Source organism: Rhamphochromis sp. 'chilingali' (genome assembly GCF_963969265.1).
Source record: "Rhamphochromis sp. 'chilingali' genome assembly, chromosome: 5".
NCBI lineage: Eukaryota > Metazoa > Chordata > Actinopteri > Cichliformes > Cichlidae > Rhamphochromis > Rhamphochromis sp. 'chilingali'.
The window spans coordinates 10,706,021-10,732,748 of record NC_137932.1 but is presented as its reverse complement, the minus strand read 5'-3'; the positions used below and the strand labels follow the sequence as shown (position 1 = coordinate 10,732,748).

The window sequence follows — 26,728 nt, the reverse complement described above, 5'->3', positions numbered from 1 at the left end:
CGGGGAGTTCATATTGATTCCTGTCTCGCAGCCAGATGGACGCTGCGTCAGAGGGCAGGTGGCTGCTGAATCAGAGGTGACAGGGCTTCATTTAAAATACTAAGACACTGTCTGCGTTTCTGTTCCCCTGAGAAGACTGACGGGCCAGTGGCGCAATGGTATTTATAGGTGTCTCTCTGCAGGACGTTGATGCAGGAATATTGAGAAGTTGCAGCGTCCTGTCTGGATGGCTCAGCGCTAACTGGGAGTCACGCGAGAGGCTCTAACCTAGTGTGTCCTAATAGGATGTCCAGAAGGAATATAAGTGATGACCCCTGCAGAAGGAGCAGGGTGAATAATGGGAGTTTTCCAGATGACGGACGAGTGTGGGTGCCATGGCGACGGCGCTAATGAGGCTGTGATTTGGGGTGTTGAGCAGGCAGATGGCCGTGAATCTCTCACACGCGCGCGCACACACACACACACACACACACACACACACACACACACACACACACACACACACACACACAGAGAGAGAAATGACACAGAGATGCGTTCTTTAAATATCACCTTGTTTTTATTACACAGACATACACGAGAGCGTTAGCAGCCTGCCTTCAGCTCCACTCCCACTACTTCTTCTGTCCTCTCTGTCTTTTCACAAGCACAGATGCTTTCAGGAGCGCTCAATCACAGCCTGGTGGGCTCTGGGAGACACATTATTTGGTCACAGGTGATTAACACACAGGCTGTTATGGCTGTTAGGAGGTTATGAAGTCTCACGACTGTCACCACGTTTATTCAGCCATGAGCACCAGTGTGGCATGACTTCAGATTAAAGGCTGGTTAAAATTGATATAATCTTTTTGATGCGTCTTTAACAGAATAACGGCTCGCTGGGGTCAGCCAGCTAAATGTGGCTTTTTGATTTCTCTGGTTAACCCCTAACCTCTCTTTCCTGTGCCTCAACCACCCGTCAGCTGACTCTGACCAGTTAAACCATACCGACGCCCTCCTATGTGAAAATAAATAATCTACGAAAAAGGAAACCACTCCCTTTCAGCAAACAGAGGGTTCTAAAAAAAATGTACAAAGTCTTTGAAAATAGGTCAAGTGTGACTTAAAACTCAATTCTCTATTTATTTACATATAGAACCATATAAAACTGCAAAAGGATAAACAGAAAGGTCAACAGCATTATAGAAATTATTTAGAAATCTGCCCCCACAGGGTCTGGTGGATCTTCTCGGAGCGTATGCACGGGGGTGTCAGACTATCGGATTGCTGTCACGTCCAACTCCGTTTCATTTTTCAAGCTCTTTGGTAACCCACACGATCACTAAAAGATAATAAAATATTCTTTTACTCTAATGTTATCATTTCTTACTTAACTTCCAAACACGTGACATGACATGATGTAATTGGTTTATTAAAACATTTTTTTTTTAATTCACCAAGAAAAAAAAACTGTGCACAGTGCAAATTCTACAAACTAACTTTTATGAGCCTTTTCAGAGAGTAATTTTGATGTTTTGGTTGAACCTTCGTATCCCCCAACAATTTTTCCACACTGTTCCCTGTCACTAGGTGGCAGCACTGAGCCCTCTGCACTTCCTATGGACCCCTGAACACACCAGCTCTGCAAACTAAAACCACCGATCAAAGAGTGGTAACCGTAGGTGAAGTTGTACCGCGGAGCCACCTGCTGTACCACGTCCTCGCGCCCGTTCCACATATTGATTGGCTGTTTGAAGCCGACACTTGCAAGCCACGGTGCTCTCAAACACTTCCCACAGCCAGCAGAGGAAAAGCAGAAACTGAAAACAGGCGAGCCTCCCGCACACTTTTACATTCCACTCTCTCCTAGCTACGTAGCACCACAGCAGCAAAGTTAAGCGAACAGTCAGTGACTTCTCCATTCCTTCAATTCACTTAAGTTTGCCATCTTAACTTTTAGTCCTTTGGTGAAACTAAAAGGACTCCTGCGGGATGAAGTTAGAAAGAAAACAAAAAAAAAAAAAAAGGCAAACAAAACTAGGAACACCAGGTCTAAAAGAAACACTATTCTTTGAACAAAAAAAGGTGAATCACCAAACGAAGGAAAGAATGAGAATCATGGCAGTCTTAAAAAGCTGGAGCAGGTCCACTTCTCTGCTTCAGACTGCGCTCTGTCCGGTCCGTGATGGAGCTGCATCCAGGTCCCGCATCAGGACCAGACATGTCCACTCCCTCAGAGGGGCGGGGGTGGAGCTCAGGAAGGTGTCTCTAGAGGGCCTTGTGTTGGGCTCCTCTTCCAGCTCCCTGCCTGGTTACAACGAATAAGTTCAGCTCCCCAAAGCTAAGGGGCGGCTCCTGCTCTTTTAACTTCTGCTTTCTTCGGATAAAGTGCCATTGGAGTCTTTGAGCACAGGGACAGCCTGAGCTGCTGGCTGAGACAGACTTTCTGCCGTGTCTCCGTACTCGCTCTCAGCCAGTTCCCCGTCCCGCTCGCAGATTACTGTCATCGGGCTGCTGAGGATTCGGCTGCGGGCGTTGTACTTGCTGCTGGCAGCTGAGGGCGGCGTCCGAGAGCGCCCGTACTTAAATCCGCCCATTGAAAAGGGCGACGAAGTCGGCGAGGACAGGGTAAAGACATCATAACGGCCCCGCTCGTCAGCTGCCCTCTTACCCCGGCCCGGGGAACCGGCCGGGCTGTGCAGGGCCATCGGTGAGGAGGGAGAAGCAGTGGGGGAGTCCAGCGCCGATTCGGAGCGCGTTCGCTGGGAGCGTGGGTCAGTGGAACGAAGCATTTCGGCAGCAGACATCCTGAAACTGGTCTCAGAGCGGCTTCCCTTTTTCAGGAGAAGTGCCTTGAAGGTGTCGCTGCTGGTTGAGGACTTGCGGAGATTGCGCTGGATGGATCCCGACTGACGGGGCAACGACGACGTCATCCCTGGAGACAGGCTCGTCGGGGTGGTGGGTGGAGATTGCGAGTGGCTCCCAGGCCGGGTCTTGTCTTCCTCGGACTCCTTGCGACCCAGGACCTTGCGCTTTGACCTGTGGAAGAAAAGATGATTTTAAAATAGTCTTGAGGAATTCTGCTGAGTGAGCGAGCGGAAGCACGGCTGATCAAATTATTTTAGGGCAAATAAATGCTGACTCGACAGAACAAAATACAGGACTAAGTTACTGGGGCAGTGTTGTCAGGGAGCAATGAGCTCAGATTTAACTATTCATCCACGGGATTTCACACATGTAAGCCCACTCTTTTTGATGTTTGTGCTGCAGCTTAAAAAAAAAGATTACATTTAAAACTCTGCTGCCCACGTTCCACAAATCTTTGTCCCAAATTTGCCATATGTCAGCACTGCCCCCAGCAAACAAACATGGCGGCGTATCTCGGAAACAAACCAGGGCTAAGGAGCAGAAGAAGAAGAGTTACACATTTCAGGTTAAAAGAAATTCGGTGAGGTTTTACAGCAGAAGCTGCAGAAGCTGCAACGCTGCATGAAAGCTCAGACGCGGCACAAAACAAACTGAGGAAAGCGCCCAGAGCTGTTTTAATCACATGAGGACGAGGCGGCCTCCTCTCAGCAGGAGGCGGTTGGTGGTTGTTGTGGTCGGTATCAGCATAGTCTGCTGCACCACTCATCCTTGAGTGTTGATAACTCCTGCACCAAAGCATGGCAATAAAAGCTGCAACTGGCAGAATTAGGAGGCGTTAGGGCTTGAGGCGAAAACAGCCTTATTAATCCGTGTCTGTGATACCGGGGGTGGCGGGTTGCACCGAGGGATTACTGCTGCTAATCCCAAGGCAGCATCAGCGTGGCGGTGGTGAAAACAAGGCTCGCTAATTAAAGGAAAGGGGCTACTTGCCACTACGCACCTCTCTAGAAACACTGCACCCATTCCCTCTCTGCACAGTGGAAGAAGAGAGGAGAAACATGATTAACGGAATTACAACTACACATTCTGTGATAAGGGAGACAAAATTCTTTAATCCTCAGATTAGATCGTTGGAGGGAAATCTTCCCTAAAGGGCAAATAACCTGTGGGGATGTACAGCGCTGTGTGAAGGTCAAAAAAGTGCGAGGGAGGACTGAAGGGATGGAAATGGTTTGTGTGAGAATCTAACGCTGCAAAATATGTCTGTGCCCTAAATTCAACCTCCATCTAGCGTCATCCGCTGTGAGCTCCCTTTCCACATTAGCCCATCAGCATTACATAAGACTTTTCTCACGCACAATCCCACGTGCGTGCACATCCAAACAGAGAGCGCAGGTGCCAATCCCAGTTATAGAGGTAAACAAGGAGGCAATATAAGCATGGCTGCAATGGATCGATTTCTTTCTGCTGGCTGGATTACATTCGGTTTGGAGGATTTCTCTCACAACGAACTTGTGTTTTCGGCCGCTGCTGTGAAGGAATTTCAACTCGAGGCTTTTATTACTCTGATTTCACAGACAGTGAGAGAGAAAGGACGGGGGAACGTGAAGGTGAACGAAAATAAAAACAAAAAGAACTGGGCAGGTGGTATTACAGGGGTGTTACAGTTAATACCCGGTGCTTCCACCCTTGAACAGTTCTCGATTGAATTTACAGTTTAGGGCACTTTTTGCAGATTGAATTTGTGCTAGTTCATTCTTTTGTTTGAGGGATCTTCTTTAGTTTTAACAGCACCGCTGGGAAACGGTCATCACTTCCCAAATCTGCAAAATTATTCTATATCTCCCACGCTGTGAGGGTGCGATAGATGGAGGAGGAGGAGAGTGGTAAACAAATGCTGCCTTGACTACAAACGCACACACGCTTACACAATATTCACGTTTAATTAGGCAGCGCAATAAATGATACATGCACACGTGACGTGGGGACCATAAATACAGCAAAATGAAATCCTGGGACGCTTAAGAGAACTCCCCAATGCTGCTGCTGCTGCACGTGACCGCGAAACCCAAACTGGCGGGCTGCATGAGAAATTTATGCCTGTGCCGCCTTCAGTCACAAGAGCACGTATGCAGTATATGTCAGAGACGGCGGAGCGGCGTGTAGACGGAGAAACGGAGAATGAGAAATGTCTCCAGTGGCCTCTAACCCAGATTAGGACCAAGGGGTGTCGAGTAGTAAATTATGGATGAAGCAACAGCCTTTTTTCCCCTTCTTTCTTTTTTCTTGCTAAAAATGAGCAATTGTAATCTAACTACACTCACAAACGCTTAGTATACAAATTAACCATTGCCTTCATGCTTCACAGCCCTTCACTGGCCAGAGATCGGCTTTCTGACAGATGTGTACTCTTCTGTATGGGATAATGCTGGATAAAGTTATGACTGAGAGGTGGAGGGCAGAGAGTGGGGGATGACTGAAAAACACAAATCAAGGGTGACACTGTGGTTTATGAGGATGTTGGAAAAGCAGGAATGACAGAGAGGGCAGGTGGAGAGGAAAGAAAAGTAGGAATAATAGGAAGCAGGACTAGATCGGGGAAATAAATTATGTATCCAGAGCCGAGGTGGGTGAGGAGAAAATAAGTTGCTGTAGTGCTCTAAAAATGAGCAGGGCGACAAGGACATTAGACGAGTGCATCGTCGTACCTGTGAATGGCGGCGAAGAGGTCCTCTGTGGTTCGGGGTCGCGTGGGAGTCGGGGTTACCATGCTCTTCTCGGACGCCCCGTTTGCTGACGGGGCTGGAGACGACTCGGCCGTACTGGATTCAAAGACGTCACCTGAGGTCAGGGGGGATATACAATTTACATCCAACACAGTCAGGAGAGAGCAGACTTTTAGGGAGCACACACTCCTACATCCATCCTGTCGCATTAACCTGGCCGCCTATGAAATCTGAAGTCGTACGGAGGAGATGTCCAACTGTCTCCTTACATTTTCTTCCCTCTCTAGATATTCCTCTTCTTTCATTTCCTCTAGTTTAGCTTTTTCCCCCCTCCTCCTCCTCCTCTTCCTCTTAACCTCCGCGCTCACGTCTGAGCTTCGACTGCCTGAGCCGCTGCAGGCAGTCTCACTTTACGCTCTCCCCATCCTCCCCTTCATCCCCTTACCAGATCCGTTCCCCTCCCCTCCGATACGACCGGGCCCCTCCCCCCTGTCCCTCCAACCACATAAAGCATCTCCTTTGGGATACTTACCCCCCTTCCCTTAACTCAGAGAGGGAGTGGGACAGAAGGACAGCTGAGTAGGAAAAACACGGGCTGAGCGATTAACACAAAAAGAGAGAGAGAGAGCAAGAGAAAAGGCAGAGGGGCAAAAATGAATATTTGGACAGAAGAGAAGGATGGATGGTGGAGAGGACTCGAGTAGACAGCGGAGGCTGAGGTGTGTGTACGTGTGCAGCAATGCGGGAGGGGGGACAAAAAAAAGAAGGGGGACAGCAGCCAAAAGAGATCTCCGCATACAAAATATAGAAGGAGGAGTAGAATAAAGAGTAAGCGGGATGATTGCACGAGGCTGCAGAGCTGCTGTCCCAGTGATAAGCCGTCGCTCCCGCTTCGTTTTCACACTTTTCAAACCTTTAAAAGCTTCTGCCTTCAAGTTTAGCTCGCTTGCTTAGGGGCAAAATAAATTTTACAGCAGCTCAAAGGAACCCATTGCACAACCCTCAGTCTGCTGGATCACTTCTAACCTCTTAGGATTTTGGCAAATAAGTACATTAAGGCTTTCTGCTTCCGTTTCTGCATTTCTGCGTTTGTTTTGTGGAAACATATTCAGTAAACTACGAGTCAGACTCACCTGCCTCGTCGTCCTTGGAGCTGATGGACCCTGTGGTGCTGCTCGCCCCATCACAGTCCTCTTCCTCTTCTTCATCAGCCTCTCCGTTGGTATAAAGCCCAGAGGCATTACTCGTCTCCTTGCTAACAGATGTAGTGATACAAGACTCGTATCGGGTTTCAGTGAATGCTCCTTTGCGCTCTGCTAAATGCTCTAAAGTGTCTTCTCTCTCCTCCTGATGCTCACCGTCCCCCTCTTTCACCTCTTCTTTTGTTTGTCTTCGTGGAGAATCTACTTGGTCTTCTGTTTGGGGGATGTTAGTCTCTTCCTGCTGAGATGGAAACAGTTTATTTATTGTTTGGGGGCTTACTGGTGGGACAAGGGAAAATTTGGGCTTCTTGGAGACTGCTGGGGGTGGGGCCTTCTGCTTGATGGGAGAGCTTTCGTGGCTCTGTGCGGGACTGGGCAATGCTAGTGCCTCCTCTTTTTCATTCCCATTCACAAGTGTGTAACTCTCATCATCAGCTTTTCCATTTACGATGGCAATGTCCGGTGAGTCCTCTGTGATGCTGTCATCCAGTGACAACTCTTCCAGGAGCTTTGACACAGGCGATGGTGAGGAATAATGGGAATCCGCTTCCAGAGAGCTGTTCAAAAGGGGTAAGACAGTGGGATGCTCCTGAGAGTAACAGCTATCCAGGCTCAGAGGCTTTAGCCCCTGAAGGAGGTCCATCCCTGTTTTCTCAGCTTTGTTGTCATCTGTGATCTCCTTCTCTGGTCGCTTGACTGAACGAAGCTGAACGCTCTGAAGTGCAAATGGTGTGATGAGGGGCTTAGGTGAGTTTGTGGGACTGTTAGAAGGAGCTTCTTTAGGAGCATCATTTAGTGCCTTCTTAAAAGATGGGGAGGAGGAAGCTGTAACAGTAGCCAGCAGAGGAGGAGGAGGAGGTGGGGGTGGTGGAGGAGGAGGGGGACTGAAGCTCCCATTGGGAGATGAACTCGGGTGAATCAGCATCTCGGGGGATGGAGGTGGAGGGAATTCCGGGGAGGTGGAGCAAGTAGAGTTCAGGCTTAGAGAACCTCCCTGGGGAGTGGTTGGCAATGGGGGAGCTGGTGGAGGAGTCAGGGAAGCTGTGCTAGAGCTTGGCGGTAGAGGGGGAGGGAAGGGTGGAGGTGGGCTGAGAGGGGTGTTGGGAGTTGAGGAGGAGGAGAAGAGGAGAGGTGGTGGTGGAGGAGGAGGACCGTTGCTCTTAAGTGAGTCTGAAGTGTTGGAGGAAAGGGAGGTAGAAGAGGAGGACATGGAAACTGATGAGAGGAGAGAGGACTTCCTCTCGGGGACTTTGGGTTTTGGCCGGCCGCCCGAGGGAGACATGGACCTGGCGAAGGCGGGCACTGGGGTTCCAGCTGTGGGAGTGTTGGACTGGCTGGAGTAGCCACTAGATGGCGAGGTGAGTCTATGCACCCGGTCTGGGGAGGAGGTGGAAGCTTTGGGCTTCGCCGACACCTCTCGCTCCTGACCTGGAGCTCCAGGGATCTGACTTTTGTGAATCCCTCCTCCATTCTGTAAGACTCCTGGGTGAACGCCGGCTGACATGTTATCTGCGGCATGGGCTGGGGGTGTCTGCTCCCCCTGGTCCGAGTTGTTACGAGGGTAGTCCATGTAGTAGCCCCAAGAGTCGGCGTAGTCAGAGCGCAGGCTGCTGGTGTCACTGTGGGCAGGTGTCACATGGCATAGAGAGTACACACTAGACACGCCGCCGCAGTTTGCGTTAGCTGCTAGTGATGCTGCGGAGCTGCCTGCACTGATGCTGCTGTGACTGCGCGGCCTGAGGACCCAAGGGTCATCATAATCGCTGCTTGGGCTGTGAGAGGTTGATGATGGCGACGCACCCTTTCCCTTCCCTCCTCTCAACCCCATCTGCAGGCTCTGCTGCAAGCTTGCAATTAGAGTTTCATTAAGTGTCGTACCCCTTTCCCCATTAGCACCGTTGATGGCGCTAACGCCTCCGGGGGGCATTTTTGCAGCTGGCTTGCGTCTGAGAGAATCCGTGCGAGCTGGTGGCAGGGGAGGCTTCTTGGATTTGCGTAGGGAGATGCTGCGTGACAGCGAGCGGTCACTGTACAGGCTTCCAGAGTCCTCCTGATTGGCCATCTCGCGGCACTCGTACATGCTGTGTCTGGTGGCCCGGCCAGCTGCCACCCCGTGCCCGCTACCGTGACTGCGCGAGCGCAGGCCTGAGTCCAGGTGCATAGAGGTGTAGTATCCATCATTGTCCTGGGAGTAAAGAGAGCTGGAATCAGTAGTGGTCCTAGAGGACTGATCCAGGCTGCCATAGAGCTGGTTGATTGGAGTGGAGCAACTGGAGGTCAGAGTGCGGTGTGGAGCCACCACGTTTTCTGGTGTGTCGTAGATCCAGTTCTCCTCCGGCAGACAAGATGGTGGAGTGGGGGCCAAGGTGCTGTGGCTGTGGGTGCTACTGTCAGAGTGACCTGACTCACTGGCAGGTGCTCTGACTTTCAGGCCACTATCCTGTGCTGTGTGAGTAGGAGTAGACGTGGCCAAGGCAGGGCAGGTGGAGCTGTGGGTGAAGGCTGCTGGACTAGAGATCAGCGGGTCAGCATTAGTTGGGGAAGCCAGACTGAGCGCTCGAGCTGCGGGGTAAGCTGAGACCGGGGACTGGGTGAGCTGGCTCGAGGTGTTAAGGGTAATAACCTCAGCAGAACTGGACATGGTGGCATTGGGGATGAACGAGGTGGAATAAGCAGCATGAGGGGAAATCACACATGCCGGACCCCCGCCCCACTCACTGGACAGTGTCCCCTTCAACTCCTGGGACTTGGGCCTGGGCAAAGTTCCTGTCCTCGGGGCGTTTCTCATGTGTACCACAGTATCGTCGACCTGAAGCTTTCCAATTTGCCTCTGCAGATGTTCCTCTGACTTGATGGGCGTGCTGCTATAGATGGGATCGGCACTGAGGGACACTCTTGCGCCCTGTCGGGGCAGACTGTGAAAACGCGACGGGTCTCCATTAAAATGCTGCGGCAGCATCAGTATTCCAGAGCTGTTGCTGCTGGAGATGGATATACTTCCTGTTGAAGAGGAAGCGGATATGCCAGCCATCTGAGCAGCGATTCCCTGTCCTCTCTGTGCTCGAATTCTTCTCATGGACGGGGGCACGATCTTTACTTCTTCTGTCTGACAGCTCGAGTCTCTGGTCACCGAACGTCGGAGAGTTGAGTTGACACTCCCAGTACGGCCAAGTGTGGAGTACTGTCCAGGGAGGAACATAGAATGTGGCCGGAGATCTCCGCCGTGTCCTTTTGCTGTTGTCAAAAAAAAAAGAAAAAGAAAAAAGAAACATATCAACATGTGATTCCTCTTCCTGCTACCCCACCTTCACCCCCCCCCTTGCTATAACTTCTTCAGCCACAAACCTTTCTGCTCTTCTGGCTGGAATGTCAGATAAACTGTGGTCACATGGAAGCTAATTAATTTGATTTGGCGTAACCTGATTTACGTTAATAACTTCTGGTCTTCTTCATTATGGAGAAAAGGATATGAGGAGAGACAGAGAGAAGGAATAGAGGCTCTGCTACTACGCTTCTCCTACGCTGGCTACATCAGATAGAAAAATGAAGTAGTCTCCTTGGGTGCCAGGATAGGCAGCTGGTTAAGCATTAGGCAGAGAAACCCCCCCCCCAAAAAAACACAAATAGGAACACAGACATAAAAGAAGACACGTGTGCATGCCAAGCCAGCCCTGTCATGCACAAGGACAAACATAAAATGCACATAACAGAAAGATGCACACTGAACATACCAGCTAATAAACAAACAGTTTGAAGATTGAGTCGTAAAACGAGAGAGGATGTCTACTGTGTCTCCCATCTGTGGTGGCTTCTACTGTTGATGCTCGTCTTCCAAAACATACACACTCTTGCGTCCTTTCTTCTCTCTCTCTCTCTCTCTCTCTCTCCATTCGCTCTGAACCACACATACACTCTCCTCCTCCTTTGCTAAAAGCTGGACTGACAGCTCGGCTGTTGCTGCTGCGATAGATTAAGCTGCAGGTCTACTTTGCAGGCAGCTCTGGTGCAAGGAGAGGGGAGGGATGGAGCACTGGGACAATTATCCCGGCCCAGTAATCATGACATTCAGAGGGTGTTGTCAGCTGGGCACTAACCAGACTTTAAAGCTCTTTTCCTATCAGCCTGGGCGATGTTATCGCACAGAGCAATGACATTTCCCTTAAATGGTGCTGTCATCCCGAAGCTCAATGACGTGTAAATAAACATTAGCCATGCGGTGCTGTCAGCAGAACACTGTGTCAGATTAGTGAGCTTAGTACTCGCTTAACACTGGGCTCAGCTGAGTAACTCTGAGGGGACCTCAGCATCTTTACATTTCTAATGTAGGACAGGATGATAATGCTCAGAAAGAGCATGTGAAGGTGGCTTATCGACCTGAGATCAGGGCTTGTTGTCTCATAGATAGTTTATTAATAATCTTATGCTACCAGCATACACTATACAGATATACACAGAGATATACACACATCACAGACAAAAGGACTTCAGAAAGTTGATCCAAATGATCAACCAATCAGAAGCAAAGTCTGACGTTACCTTCTACCATATGACAGAACTGGCAAACTCTGCTGTTATGTTAGAAGTTTTTTAAGCAGTATAACAAAAAGACAAGAAAAACAACAGAACTACAAAAAATGATTTCATAACTTGTTCTTGGCTGCAGATCCTCGGGTGGAGGAGAGTGAATGAGGACAAATGATAATGTAGACATCAGCTGTAGCAGCTGCACATCCTTTATCCAACCCTGTGAGCTCACTTGAGTCAGTCTGACCCTCCTGGGCTCGCCAAGTTTCTAACTGTACACAGTTATGTGTGATAAAAGCATAAACCTATAGAGAACAAGGTTGCTGGCAGTAAAGAAAGGAAGAAGAGATGCTTGTCTAGCGTGTTGGGACAGGTCTGTGGACAGCAGAGGGCAACATGTAGCTCCACAGTGATCCATACCTAGCTCCAGGTTGATGTTGTCAGGCAGCCCTGATATAGTCTTTCTGCGTTTGACCTTCTTGGGCCGGCGGGACACGGTGTCAGTGTTAATGAGGGAGCGCCGGATGCTCGCCTGTCGGTCAAACACTGCCCCTGGTAGCCGGGAGGGCGAGAGCAAGGCAGGCGGACAAACAGGCAAACAGCAGTCGGTTAGTCAGAAGGAACAAACTCAACAGACATGCGGAGGGTTTTTGTTTTTTCCAAGTTGGACATGCAACGTCAACAGGGCAGGAAATATTAAGGTCAGTTCAACCAAATTACAAATCAGCATTTTCTTTCCTTGCTTTTATTTTAAGTCTCAAACTGATTTGTGCTTCTAAAAACTTAAGATTTTAGTTTTTATTTATTTTTAAGGATGAATGCATTGCTTTTTTTTTTTTTTAAAGGATGATATTACTCAAGAGTGTCTTTGAGGATTTCTGTTATATTTATATTAAGGTGCAAAATCACATACTGGAAACCCCTCGTGTGGAACCAGAGACTGTTCTAAACAAATAATAAATGAGAATATAGCAAAATATGACAGGAGACGTCACAAGTGTAAGTACAGACTACAACACCTATTCCCCTTATCAAGTTAATATGATAAGAGAGGCACCTGAATTTTAACTTTATTTATTTTCATATTTATTTATTAGAGACATTATGTTATATTTTGTATTAATATTATATCATTTAATTTGTACTTTAATTGGTTAGTTACTGTCTTGTAGCAAATGTGAACAAAATTTCCTCTGGGATTAACAAGTTATTTGATTCTGATTCTTCTGATTCAATTCCTGAGAAATGCTAAATATTAAATACCTAAAATCGTTCTTATGTCTGGATATCCAACATATCCAAACTACTAACTGGACTTGAAAAAAAGTCTGCATTTTTCTGAACTAAAGCTGGATTCAAATAGAAAGGTTTAACACTTTCTAGTTAAGTATGATTATGCTCAGTGGTGGGATAAGAGTGATCCACAAAAACATGTTGTGCAGCAAGCATGTGAATCTTCCTCTTCAACACGAGAAAGTTTAGCCTAATTGAGAAAATGCATTGTGTTATTTGGGTGAACTGAACTTTTTCACCAACCAGCCAAAGTGTCTTTTACAACCCACGGAGAGAAAATGGTTGTGATGCCAATCAAAAACAAAAGGAAGGGGTCTGACAAAGAAAACCTTGGCTGGCCTTTATGCAAACTTCCATTACGGGGTATAAACATACATTGATGTAAGATGTGTGAGATGAGAAGTACATGCTCTTACCACAAAGCTCAACATGCGAAAGGACAGATATGGGATGAAAGGTGCTTTCAAACTCACACACGTACTCATGCAAACATGAACTGCTTCTCAATAATCTCCTCGCTCTGAGTCCAGTTTCCCTGAAGGAAGAGTGATATGTCGCTATGAACTGCTGCTCTTTCTGCTATCTCACTAGCTGGTGACAGCCTGCAGGCGTCAGGGAAATAGAAACCGATATAAGGGCGGATAGCTGCGATCACAAATTCCTCCCAAAGTGGCAAAGCCCCTGATCTCTCGGTGGGTGTTTTACTCCTTTTTTCCCACTAATTTGAAGTGACAACACTGATTTGTGTGGCGAGGGACCACGTTAAATGCTAATTAGTGTCAAAAGGCTGTAGATTGCATATATATTAACTGTAACAATAAAATATAGATGTTGATGCTGAACTGAGAGTTATATATAATATTCTGTAACTCTGTAACTTCTGTCGGTGCTGTGCTTTTTTGGAAATCGAATTTCCCAGAGGAACCCACCCGAGGGATTAATAAAGTTCTATCTTATCTTATCTTATCTTATCTTATCTGCGAGTCCATCCCACCGCTGGACTCCTTCCAAAAGAATCTCATGAACAAATCTTAAGATAAGTGTACCTATGAGTGGCGGAAAACCTTGAAAGATGTGGCGCGCTAACAGGGGAACTGAGTTGACACAAATTTGCTGTGTACGAGTGTTTATCTGTCAAACAGCCAGTGATCTGACACAAAGACGATGAAAAGCCTTGACCCTGGCATAAGCTGTCAAAGGACTTTCAGGCATAAACACACGCTCACGCATGCATAAAGGAAGGCAAAGGTCAGTCTGCAAGAGGCATGATGAGAGGAGTGAAGGTAACATAGAGGAGGAAGACATGGTTGAGTGCCACGTGCAAGTTTGACCCCATCTGTGGATGACTGGATACAGTTCTCTATTATTCTGCAATCACTCATTCACAGAAGGTTGATTAAAGGAAATATGTGACTTTTTTTTCTTTTTTGTAAACAGAAACAGTGAAAACTAATTAAACTAATAAACTGAAATGCAAATTTCTCATGACATGTCAGCATGCTGACACTCTCTTTATCATCGGATACCTCAATCAAACTGCTAAAAAAGTCAGAAATTTCCCTTAATAGCAAAAGGCCTGTCAGTGAGATGGTAATGCAAAATAAGAGACACCAGGGACGAATGAGGCCGATTAAACTGTACAAAAATGGAGCTACGGATGGATCGGGACATTGGTTCTCAACCTGGCGATGAAGAATGGTTGCTACTTGCTAGCAGTTGAGAGACGGACTGAATGAAGTCATGAGGTGTGACATACCTGTGACATTGATGGCAACTATGTCTGTGGGTACGGCCTGAGCTGCCCGCCTCATCTTCTCCTCTGGGGTGGGGAGGAGGGCAGCCTTGTTCCATACCACCTGTCCGTCAGGGTCGGACCCCTCCCCTCCTTCGCCCATGCCCTGTGGCGTCTGAGACCTCATGGAGAGCTGAGATTTGTCATCCTCCAGCGATGAAGCGGTGGACTGATTGAGAGAAAGATAACATGTTAATGAGGGGTAAAGCTGAAGAAAGAAATACTAGAAAGAGAGGAAAGGAAAGAAACAAGGAAAGAGGTAACATGATGCGACACAATGAAAGGCAATACATAAAAATAGCATCAGATCGAAGCATAAAAGTTATTACTAAGAATAAATGTCTATATAACGGTATAAAAGGTGAGTGGAAATAAATATCATAGGATTTACTAGTCAGAACCATAAATGACAGATTGTGCCAATATGAGCTGAACAAACTTTAATATATTACACTGCTGTGACCTTTAGAAGCTTGCGGCCCCGTAAACATCCTATCCAATGGAAACGGTCAACCATGCACACACAATCACACAAATAAACACCCGCCACAGAGAACTGACAGAGCAGTCGGAGATTGGAGGATAAAAGCTACAGAGCAACAGTGGGGAGAGACACAGAGAGAGAATCACTCATGCAGTAAACTGTGCTGACACGTTAAGGGCCCTGGATTGTGAATTTACGGCAGAAAGCAACAGACAGCGGTGCTTTACCCCAGTGTCCAGGCTTGAAGTTGAGCAGTTAGTCCAGAGCATGGCAGCAATGTTGTTTAGGTTGATGTGAGTGCCATTTGTGTCACTTTTTCCAAATGATTCTAAATTGTAGTAATTATAGGTAGTTACAAAATCCAGATGATTGCCACCAATTACTACTGCATCACTCAAACTTTTCCTATCCCCTGACTGAGAGTGCATTCATACAAACAATGCACGGATGGATGGGTAAATATGGGGGGCAGCAAAAAGGGGAGGTGAAGAGAGGGGATGTATATAAAAACATCTCAGCAATAGTTTGGTTCCAAGCATGGCTTATTACTTTGCATAGCTGTGGCTCAAGCGGGAGCCCTGTTTCTTCTTTAGAAGCTGCTGTCAGGCAAAGTTAGGCTCAGCGGTCTCAGTACAACAGGAAGTGATGGGGAAGAGAGCAGGAGGGGGACAAACAGCAGAACAGTGGAAGAAGGGGCAAGGAAGGCAGGGCAGAGGGGGATTGGCTTGAGCTGAAGACATGGGGTGAGTGTGCAGAAAACAGGAGGACAAACAAGAGATGGGAGGCGACAGTTTAGAAAGACAACATGGAAGTCAGGGGTCAAAGCGAGGATGAAACCGAGGGGCTCCAAGGGACAACACAGTGAAAGACCCACTAACCCTTTTGAGTGCCCTTCACATCACACTGTGTGTGTGTTCGAAATAAAAACGAGAAGATGAGAAATATGCAGCTTTCTGACCATTTACGCTTCACTTCACACAAATTGTCTGTCAGATGAAAAGAGCAAGAAATAATAGTTTTTGTCTCGGATTCATTTTCTTGTCAATTTTTTTCTACCCGTCTTTATTTCTGCCTCAAATTTCTGTTTCTCTTCTTTAGTTTCTTTCTTGAAGTGTTTATAGACATCAGAAAAATCACAGGCCCCACAACTGTGGTCAACAAGTGTGCATTTCTTCTACAATGCTCTGCAAATGTTTAGAGGAACCCCTTGCTTAGTTATATTTTTTCTGGGAAAAATATCAAGATGATCCCACACTGTTTCAATAATACTGAGGTCTGGGCTCATGACATGACTTTCAGATTTTGTTCATCTGCTGTAAATTCTCTTTTTCTGCCACTTCTACTTCTCCAGTATCCTCACACCATGGTGAAATATGCCAAGTACTTTATCTCTGTGTTATCTTTCATATTTTTCATAGATTCAACAAACGACTTGGAAATAATTATGTATTTATGTATTAGCAAAGTTCTCTGTTATGTGAACACAGGCTTGGTGTCTTTTTAAATGCGTGAATGATTCACAGGTCAGAGTGACTGGGCTGGAATGAAAACAAGTAAAAAAGCAGCCAATTTCCTGAGAAAACCTTTGAAAAACCTTCAGAAACTATTGCTCAAGACCACTTCAAAAAAATTACAAGAAAGTCTGGCGCCTTAGGAAAAAAAATAAAGAAATGATGGATGGCTCAAGACTTTTGCCCAGTACTGATCACGCTCACCTTATTTGAGAAATTAGACAGAAAAATGGAAAGACCGAAAGCTACACAATGTGACAAGACTGAAACTTGGTAGCACTTCTTTTTCCAGCCACTAGAGGGGAGCCTAACACCATTTAAATTATTGTGCACGTGTTCTGCACCTGTATGCAAATAGAATGCAGAGCCTGTTGTACCTGCTAAATTTGAAAGCATACATTAAATTAGGTGGGTATACATGCATACTGTGATTATGTATACCTTCTTATCATTTTCATCATCCCCGTCATCCTGCAGGCTGCTGGTGGACTGAATGGGGTCAGAGAAGGTGGGACCCTGAGAGTAGTACTGGGAGCTCCGGAAACCATCTTTCCTCAACTTGTCACATTCTGAAGAACAAAGAAAGAGACAGAGAAACAGGTCTTAAACTTATTTGCTTTGGTGGCCTTTGATGAGAACTTTCTGATCCTGCTGAAAGGTGCAATTTTCACATAATGAAAGCGACATTTTATTTCGCACTATTTAAATACACTCAATACAAAGCTTTGCTTCACTCATTTCCATGAATATACTACCAAATAATCCAAACAGATGCTATTAAATATTCAAACTTTCATCCCATAACACAACGATAAGAAGAATGTGTGAAATATTTATGGGACATAAACATAGTGTTGTATTATCAAATGTGTACTGTAGAATAAACCATTTGCTGTCTGTGTGTGTGTGTTTTCGCTAAGTTCCCTGCTGGACTCTGCCAAGCGTGCCTCACACCTCTTCTCGTCACCACCTGCCGTGATGAGGTTGTGATGTATGTACGTCAAAGTGAGATAAGACGGCAAGTGTGTGCGTGTGTGTAACCAGAGGAGGGGGGTATCAGCTTCAGTCTGTCACACACAGATGGCAGAAGCGTCCCTCTCTCTCGCTCTCTCATCCTCCCCCTTTTCCTCTCAGGGGGGAATCTAGCACATCATCTCCCTCTTCCTCTCCCTCTGCAAATATCTACTAATGCATCCTTTGTTTGGTCTTTAGGAGGCAATTAAATTCACATGAAGGATGAAATGATCAAACACACTATGAGGTTGCGACCTTATTTAAAATAACCACAAAATCCAACTTCTACGCTTCTCCCTAAAATTAACGGCACTTTAAAATAAGCGTGTTTCTTTTTTGACATCTCATCTTTCTCTGTGATGTAATCCTGATCGATTCAAATGTAAAAACCCTTCTATAAATGACTGATTTTTTTAATCTTTCATCTTGGATATTTATTCAGTGTGTTTCGCAGGATCAAACTCCCTTTTGGTGAATTAAACATGCGTGCGTGCTCACATCACTGTTAGCCCGCCACCTAAAACATGCTGCTCCTGATCCCTTTTACATCCTGTTTATTTCCACTGCTAATTACAGCCCATCTCCACACAGAGGCACACTGATGCATGTATAATGCTGTCAGTAAATGGATCCTGATGGGGCTTGCGTGCGTGGATACTGTAACAACAAGTTGATGCGGTGAAACGGTGGAAGATGGGACTCAGAAAGCAATGATAATGAGGACGATGACGGGAAGTGGAACTGCTCAGATGATTGGTGTTGCATGATTGGGGACGGTAAATGAAATAAATAAGCTCTGATGAGCTAAGTGTGGCTTGTTGCTAGGCAGAACTGATAGGGGTGGAGGTGGGATAAGTAAGTGATATGAAAAGAAAAGCAGAAACTAGATGAGTCTCTCAGATACTTTTAACAGTGAAGGAAATCTTCTATTAAAAATGTGTTTTTCATTAGGTCTTAGTGACCCTGACCTTTGACCTGCGGACTTTAATTTGTGCCAGGTAAAGGTGTTATATTGTTTTCATGTGAATGGGCTAGATGCAGGTACAGATGTACAAAGAAAAAACCTAAAGACTGCATTCGTCCCACTGGTTTCACCACTAATGTGTCCCAATCTGAAGCTGATATAAATTGAAATAGAGGATAAAAAACACAAAGGTGCAACTGTCAGGGCTACATGTAAAGCTGTGACAGCTGCAGGGAACTGATGACGTTGATTCTGGAGTAGGTACTGATGATGGTGCATGACTATGATATGACTGACTTTTTTGGATGCAGGGGGAAAGTATTTAAACATTATTTTTCTTTCATTTCATCGTAAACACTGGCAAACAAAATGGATCCTGCAGTTATCACTCAATACCGTGTTATGCAACTTTAAAAATGTATTTCAGCCTGCTGGCACATTTTCAATAATCCACTAAACACACGCTGAAGCCCATGTGAGAGTTTTAGAAGGACAAAGAGGGGACGCACATTTCTATCCGACTGGATATCAATTATTAGGCTTTGCAAAGAATAAATCAGCCTCGTGGCACTGTGTAGTATATATGATTACAATACCCAGGGACTGATCCTCGTTTCACCTCCACATAAAACTTCTAAACTGTTAGTGTTGTGAGCGTAACGTTTACTTTTGTGATTTATTTGCTATTGAGTTTTACACTACCTTACCTTCCTTACGAAAAAATAATATATAATTCCTTATGAAACCCCAACAACTTTTATAAAGTGAATGCCATATACACTACACCAGGAGTGTCAAATATAAGGTCAGGGGGCCTGAATCGGCCTGGCAAAGACTCCGTCTGGCCCACTGGATGGCTTTGGAAAATAATGTAAATAAATGTTGGACTTTTAGCTGTTTTACAGCTTGTCCTCATGATGAAGACGTCCCCCATGGCCATATGGACTGAAAGTTCCTATCGGCAAGTTTTTGTCACTATGGACTTTAGAAATGTTTCTGAATATGGGTTTACAGTAAAATATAAATAAATAGTTTCAGGTTAGAAACATGGCTGCACTAACATACGTTTCCTCTGTTGGCTGAGATGTACAGCGCGAAGATCAGCCCGTAAAGACTTATCAATATACATTTGCATTCCCCTAATTAGACGTCTATAATCTATATCACAGACTGATTGATTATTGCCCTGTGAGATAATGGCACAAGCCTCATTAAATAAAAAAAGATCACATATAAAGTACAGTACTAAAAGAAAAAAGAAAAAAAAAGTCAAAGCTCACTGAAAGTCGGGTAAGCTCCGCTCTCCAACAAGGATAAAATCTAAAACCGTAAACGTTCTCTGCTTGTAAAGCGCACTGAGGCTTAAACAGACACCACAGGTGCTCGCTCACTGGACACCTGTTGTCTTGTCGTTAGGACCCCCGGGGATACGTGGTGTTGTCAGGTTGATAGGTTGGTGACAGGATGAGAGGGAGGGGGGCTGAATTAATCCCACCTACCAGGTGGTGTTTTAAGAACAGCAACAGTTCAGGGGTTTGAAAATTGGAAAAGACAGAAGACAAAACAGGGTGTGTGCATTAGAACCGGTGATTAACCCACTAACAGTAAGCATCAGCTTTCAAACACTTTCCAGTTTATCTCTCTTTCTGCCTTTTATCTCTGTGTCTAATCAGCTGACACACAAGGCCGGCCCTGGTGAGCATGCAAACAAATGTAGTACAGTCATACACTCAGTCCTACACAGAAACTCGGAAATATGTGATTTTTTTCCCCTAAACTGTTATCTGTGAAATGGTTGAGGGGCAGCTTTCCCAGGAACAGGTGCTGGTATTCCCACTTCCTGTTCCTGGGAAAGTTGTGACCAGTTGAACAAGTTGTCACTCTGCTGTGAGTTTCTGTTTGTCAGCAAAGCCTGAGCCTCTTCCCCCACTGAGCGGGACAAACAAGTCTGCGATGTCAGTTGAACACAACTCACAAGTCGGGACATCTTTTTTTGAGTTACAGGCAAATGTACCAGTGTCACGAGCTTACTCCGATAAAAGTGACGCCACCTACCAACAGTCCCATGAGTGAGATTCAACAGTTTGTAACTGGTTTGGCTCACATTCAGCATTTTCCCTTCGCTATTTGTGTAAATATATGCCATGTACATTTCTTCTTACTAAGATATTTTATTTACATATCTAACATTTTGGCAATTTTATCTATCATCCCATCTAAAACTAATTCCTTCATATGTCGCTCCAGTGTGTGGTGTATAACGTGCTCTATTTTGATTTGTCTTTACCTCGCAGGGCAGTTTTGAGGTTGACTTTGGCCTGGCGGTGGAGGTCTTCTACGCAGGGCGGCCTGCTTCCCGGTAGGAAGACGTTCTCCTGCTGGTGCCACGGAGCTGTGTAGTGAACCGTCCACTTGCTCTCCTCATCCAGGTTAGACACCGCTGCAGAGGTAAACAAAGCAGATTAAGGATCGATATAGTTCCCTCTGCATGATATAACAAAAAACCTCTCCATGAAATCTGACATAAAAATGAAGGACAGCGAAAATAATAATGAACTAAGAACCGAAACATGTGTGGCCCTGCAAGTCTTCCAAAGAGCAGCATTGTTGGCCAACTTTAAAAAAAAAAGTAAATAAAGAATAAAGTAATAAAGAAGTGGTGGAAAAATGTCCCCAAGTACTGACTATTCAAAGTGTTTCATTGTATTTGCAGATGAAAAGGAAGGGGAAGGAGGCTTAAGTGTTTTGCATGAAGGTGGCAGACTTAACAGCCTTCAATCAACATGACACTTATCTGTGACATCACACACATACAGTAGGCCTCACGAGTCAAGAGGGGGAGGGAGAAGCTTACTGGGACAAGTTGGAGGGAATCGCTGATCAGTCGATACCAACTCAAAAAACTCGTAACTACTGGCAACTGATTCCATTAAACCGCTTACCTAACTGTAAAAATCCTTCCTCGAAAAAAATAAAATATGACAAAGACACCGATACCAAACAGGCCACATTGCTGGGCACTTTGGAAGCTTACTATTAACAAAGAGGCTTTGAGGCTACACAAAATACACCACTGTTTAGATTGAAAGGACATTAATTAACAAGGTCAGGGAGAGGCACTTTTCATTATCCAAAACCCTTCTCTCAGTCATATCTGCTGATAAAGCGATCACATCTTTTCTGTCCCACTAGTCCAGTCCCAGAAACAGAAGCTCGATGAGGCCATCACAAGTCACTGTGTGAATAAAAATGCTGTCGAAATGTAACAAACACACACTCTTCCTAATTCTTAAGCTTACCAAGTGAGCGTATCCAAGCCAAAGTGGGTGATCGCGGATGTAAAACTATCTCCATCGACGGAGACAAAATGTAAGCAAAGACCTCTGAGTTTGTCCCTTTCTTTGCAAACACAACATGTCCAGCTGCCTGAGAGAACGGCTAAGTTTGTGAGAACCAGGAGGAAGGGGACGGATCATGGCAACGCCTGGGAGTGTTTTGCTTTAGGGTTTCTTTCACAGGTGCAAATGAGCTGAAGTGTGTTGGGGGGGCAACATCTGCAAATGGGCCCTTAATGACAGTGTGACACGCTGCAACTGCTTTTATATATACATAACTGCTAATACATGCCAATAATGACCACGTCAAAAGCACTGTTCTGTTAATCACCTAAAAAGTACAGAGTGGGTGTAAGTGGATTATTTCCACTGTTGAAATAAGCCAAGTGCATACAACTTCAGGTTGTGACCAATTCCACCTTAATATCTCTACTGAATGCTTCTGATGCTCTGGTTCACACAAAGGCTGTCATTTTAACTCAAGTGCAAAAGGCCCAACTAACAAATCTCTAAATCATGTTTTTTGCTTTTATTTAAGCAGGAAGTTCCACTTTGATTTTATTTTGAAAGTTACGATCAGGTTTAGGCTGAATTGACACTTGATATCAATGCCAGATGTAGTTCTTCTCAGCTGTTTTTCATCCACTATGCTGTCATCTGTTTACAAAATAAGTTGCACTTTCCATGACGGTCATCCTTCTGCCTTTGCTGAATAGGCTTCATGTGGGGTGGGAAAGTTTTAATGACGTAATCTTTGCAATTCATCTGAAAAGTAGTCCACCATACAGGATTGTCAGAATACCCGCCCGTGCATAAAAGTGTTTTATCTCAGTCAGATTGATCAATTTTAATGGAAGTTAATGAGAGGGGGGGGGAAAGGATGTGGTGTATACATGTGTTGGTAATCACTGCATATCTGCCTATCTGTAGTCATGCTGTTTTGCAGCGTGCTTGCACTGGTCAGACAGTCAAATGCATCACGAGGCAAAGCTGCTGACCACAAGACGGTCCCATGCTGCTCCAAGGCCCAGACGCACAAAAACGCGCAGATACCACATGCAGATACTTACACACCAGGGAGTGGCAGTGCAGATTGAAAAGTCAAGGTCACACCAACAGTTCAAAGTTATAACATGCCTTCGAGCAAGTCACTGACGCCCCAGGCTGCACGTGAACGGGAGCTGTTCTCACATCAGCTTGCTTTATCAAGCTTGCTTTTTTTTTTTTTTCTAAATACAATTTGAAATTTCCTTGATCTCTCACACACACTAAGCACAGGTAGCCCCTCCCCCACCCTCCTTTTAGACCATGGGGTTTGAATAGACCTCAGTGAGGCTATAGGCAAACCAAGGCGATGGGGACTAAGGACACAAAGCATTTATTGTCCCTCTGCATCAGTCTCCACATCAGGCCTTTCAATACCACAATGACCCCAAGCTCCTCAACACACACACTCACACACACACACACACACACACACACAGTCTCATACATAGTGGACTGTGGCGCGAAAGTCTTTCAGAAGTCCCCTAATCCCTCTGTCCATCGACATCCCAGCCCTGCCTATGCTCTTTAACAAACACAGAAAGCAAAACGATGCAAATACTAAAAATGCAAAGGCTGCATAAAGCAATCCTTTTGAGATACATTAGCAGTCGCGAGCACGCACATACATGCACGCTGTGGAATTAACTGTGTGATCAATAACAGCAATAAAATTCCATTGGAGAGATCTATGTTAATCCTAAACTAAGTCCTCGATCACCTCCAAACACATGGATCGACTTTCAAACATGACTTTTAATTTGTAAACACTTTTATTTTTAATTTGTCAGAAAAAAGGAAACAGAGGTGACTGTTGATATCTAGAATAATAAATAATAAAATTAAAATTAAAAAAGGCAACTAGCATCTTTTGTTTGTGTGTCTACAGCAAACAAGTTTTTGTGGACAACATTTAATCCAAAGTTTACACTGATAACTGCAACCATCTGAGGAGGTCTACACTGATCTGCATATAAAAGCATTGGGATTGTCATGATGCGCAGTTAAGGTGCAAAGTGCAGGCATGTGCAAGACAGTAGCACAGGACTTGTTGACTACAGAAATGCTGAGCTAATGATTAAGCGCATCACTCCAGCTTTAACTCAGCACACACACACACAGGCTATAAATAAACCACAAATCGCAGTCTTCACAAGCAGCTTGCTTTGCATCAATCATGTCTTTGTTACAGCCTCATCTGCTTAATACCAAACCATTGATAAAATAATAGCTAATCGCCTTAAACAAAATCTAGTGTACACAAGAGGCACTTTAAAAAGTACTTCTCATGAGGTTGCTGTGGGTTTAACTTCCTGCAGGTGTCACTAGGGTTGCAGCAGGCTTTTCAAAGTACAATAATAAGAAACTACAACAGTTTCCAGGTAATACACAATTACTGCTAGTTCCACTGACCCTAAGTATCAACAAAACCTCATGTGATACAAGTCTGACAGACAATCGAGGTGGAAAAAAAATGACAATGCACACGTGCAGGGGAGATTCTACCATCATCCACTAACGGCAACTCTCACTGTCACCTTTAAACAAGCTGTTGGGTCATTTGGTGCTACAGTTGTGAAGTCCTGGCCCAGCGGTTACCTGGTAACTGGGTGCAACAGAGGGTTTTGTTTGTGCTTAGCTGAGGCAGCAGGGAAGCAGTTTGACCACAGGACACCATTAGTTCCAATCAAATCAGAAAGATCATTACGGCGGGTGTTTGTACACTTTTGACACAGAGAATCCTTAATGAAGCTGTTAAATCTAAATCCGCTTCAATAAATGGAACGCCGTGGGAATTTTCAGACACAAATGCATATCCTGTCAAAAATGATTAAAACAGTCAAAATCTCTAACCAACCACATGCAGTATTGATAGGGAGATTATTCAAATGCACATTAATGATCAGTATGGAACAAAAAATGTCTTACCCTTCCTTTTGAAGTACTTAATTACAGATTTTAACGAGGTCCCGATAAACACCATTTTTCCAGATCAGCGTATATGTCTCCCTCTTAGAAAAATAATAATAATAATAATAAGTGCCTTTGTTGAGGCTTAAAAAACAACTAAAAAAATCCAAGGAATAACAGAGAAGACGGGATGAAGGCGTGCTGGTGCTCTTCCGCTCACATTCTCACGGCTTGGCTGCGAGTGTACGTGAGCGTCTACTAGGCTGACAATAAGTCTCTACCCCTATCTGTCTCTCTGAACACACACACACACACACACACACACACACACACACACACACACACACACACACACACACACACACACACACAAATCGTCCGCCACTCCCCCCCTCAGGCAGTTCAGTCCTCGGAGACAAACACACACACACACAGCAGGAGGGGTGTAGGACCGGCCCCTCTGTTCCTCTGTGCTTTGGTTACCAAGGAGTTCTGGCTGCCTTTCCCTTTATTTTTCATTATCAGTCATTCTCCAGTGCTCTCTTTATTATCGCTCTACACTTTCATTCTACTTTGCTCAAAATATAGAAGTTTTTATCAGTGAGGGACTCATCTGCAGAAGAATATTTATGCATGTAATTAAACTTCGAGTTACCCCACAGAACAACCTTGCACATCATCAGGAGGGGGAAAAAAACATGTTGAGCTTTTCACGAGGTACTCTCAGGTGGATGGTGCTTCAAGCAAAGTGCAATGCAAACAGAAAATATAATTGCCTACGGTAAATTACACTCATGCACTGACATTTAGCTCATCTGGTCTCATTTTGCATCTCTTTGTAAAACAATAATCCAAAAATGTGATCATCTACTAATAAGTCAATTTTGCCTTTCTTTAAATCAACATTTCCTCCTCTGATCATTCCCAACCTGCTGTGTATGGCAGTGAATCAGTGCTACATGAATACAGACTTCATACAATCCCCCCATTGTCCAATCTGCTCGCAATCTATCATGCACACACTCCAGCACCCAGCCATTCAAACACACACCCATGCACACACCCATATGGGAAGGACAGCCCCGCCTTTCGCGACCGTATTTAATTTCAGCCCAAATGGCTGAAGAGCAGAGCGAGGGAGGGTGCGTGTAGGGGGCTCCAACAAGAGCTTGAATGGCACTGCAAATGATCCTTGAATTTATGAATTTCCCTCCTCGCTGTCGCATCCCTCTTTAATCCAAACCTCCATATTTGTTCATGCTTGTTAACATCCACTGTTGCTGCACTCCTCTGCATGCATGAAGCATATATGCACACAATTTCTTCTGAACTGAAAGCATGCAATAGGTCTCTAAATATCATATAACGAGTTTAACATGTGTTTGACCTGCTCATGAAAATCACCTTCTTTAAAGACATTATTATTGACCTACTTTAAAAACTGGAAAAATCCTGGCACAGTAAAGGTGTCAGGACAGGTGACCGTGTCATCTTAAAAGTTCTTCTCCATGTGTCAAACATACAGCTTGCCACGTGTACAGTATTAGGATAATTTATGCACAAGACTACACAGCATCTCTCATTAAAAAGCCTATTGTTGTCACTCACACAAACGCCCACATGCGCGCGCACAGTATAACGGATAGGTCACCATCTCTATATCCGCCGAAGGAGGTCTTCAAATCTAGGCCACCTCCAGGATTAGGGATATCAATTCAGCCATACGTCTGTCCACTCCTTCCCACTGAAGCCCCTGCAACACCCCAGCCCAAACAATATTAATCTTTCATCCATTCATACTCTAAGCAGCACATAAAGGAAGCACACAGAGTCGGTGGATAAAACGTGAGGCCAAAGTAAAAGTATATTTCAAATCAAAACCTAATTAGCTAATAAAGTAGCTTTGCAATTGCAATCCTCACATTATTTAACTGTTGGTATTTCTTGCTTTGAGAACCAGCCAAAACCCCAATTTACAAATGTGAGATTATTAACCTACTTATTCCAATTTATGCAAAAACTGACGACAACATCCAACAATTACTTGCACTGAATACAAAATCAAAACCCGTGTTTCATTA

The 26,728-nt window shown here is 45.1% G+C and overlaps 1 protein-coding gene across 7 annotated transcripts in view; it reads right to left on the bottom strand.

Annotated features, from left to right (window-relative positions):
* Positions 1-1,004: 1,004 nt before the first annotated feature.
* The window catches only part of nhsl1b (NHS-like 1b), a 101,536-nt gene continuing 75,812 nt past the window's right edge, over positions 1,005-26,728 (bottom strand). For 4 of the 7 annotated variants that reach the window (XM_080881698.1, XM_080881700.1, XM_080881704.1 and 1 more), the window contains exons 2-8: positions 20,645-20,797; positions 16,821-16,948; positions 14,349-14,553; positions 11,720-11,851; positions 6,707-10,009; positions 5,556-5,688; positions 1,005-3,018 (exon numbers count right to left, since the gene is read on the bottom strand). In XM_080881698.1, coding sequence (XP_080737824.1) covers positions 2,343-3,018; positions 5,556-5,688; positions 6,707-10,009; positions 11,720-11,851; positions 14,349-14,553; positions 16,821-16,948; positions 20,645-20,797 — 4,730 coding nt within the window. In that variant the 3' untranslated portion in view covers positions 1,005-2,342. Of the gene's footprint in view, positions 3,019-5,555; positions 5,689-6,706; positions 10,010-11,719; positions 11,852-14,348; positions 14,554-16,820; positions 16,949-20,644; positions 20,798-21,656; positions 21,810-24,665; positions 24,904-26,728 lie in introns of those variants that run through there. The other 3 variants (XM_080881703.1, XM_080881702.1, XM_080881701.1) reach the window with 3 other exon arrangements.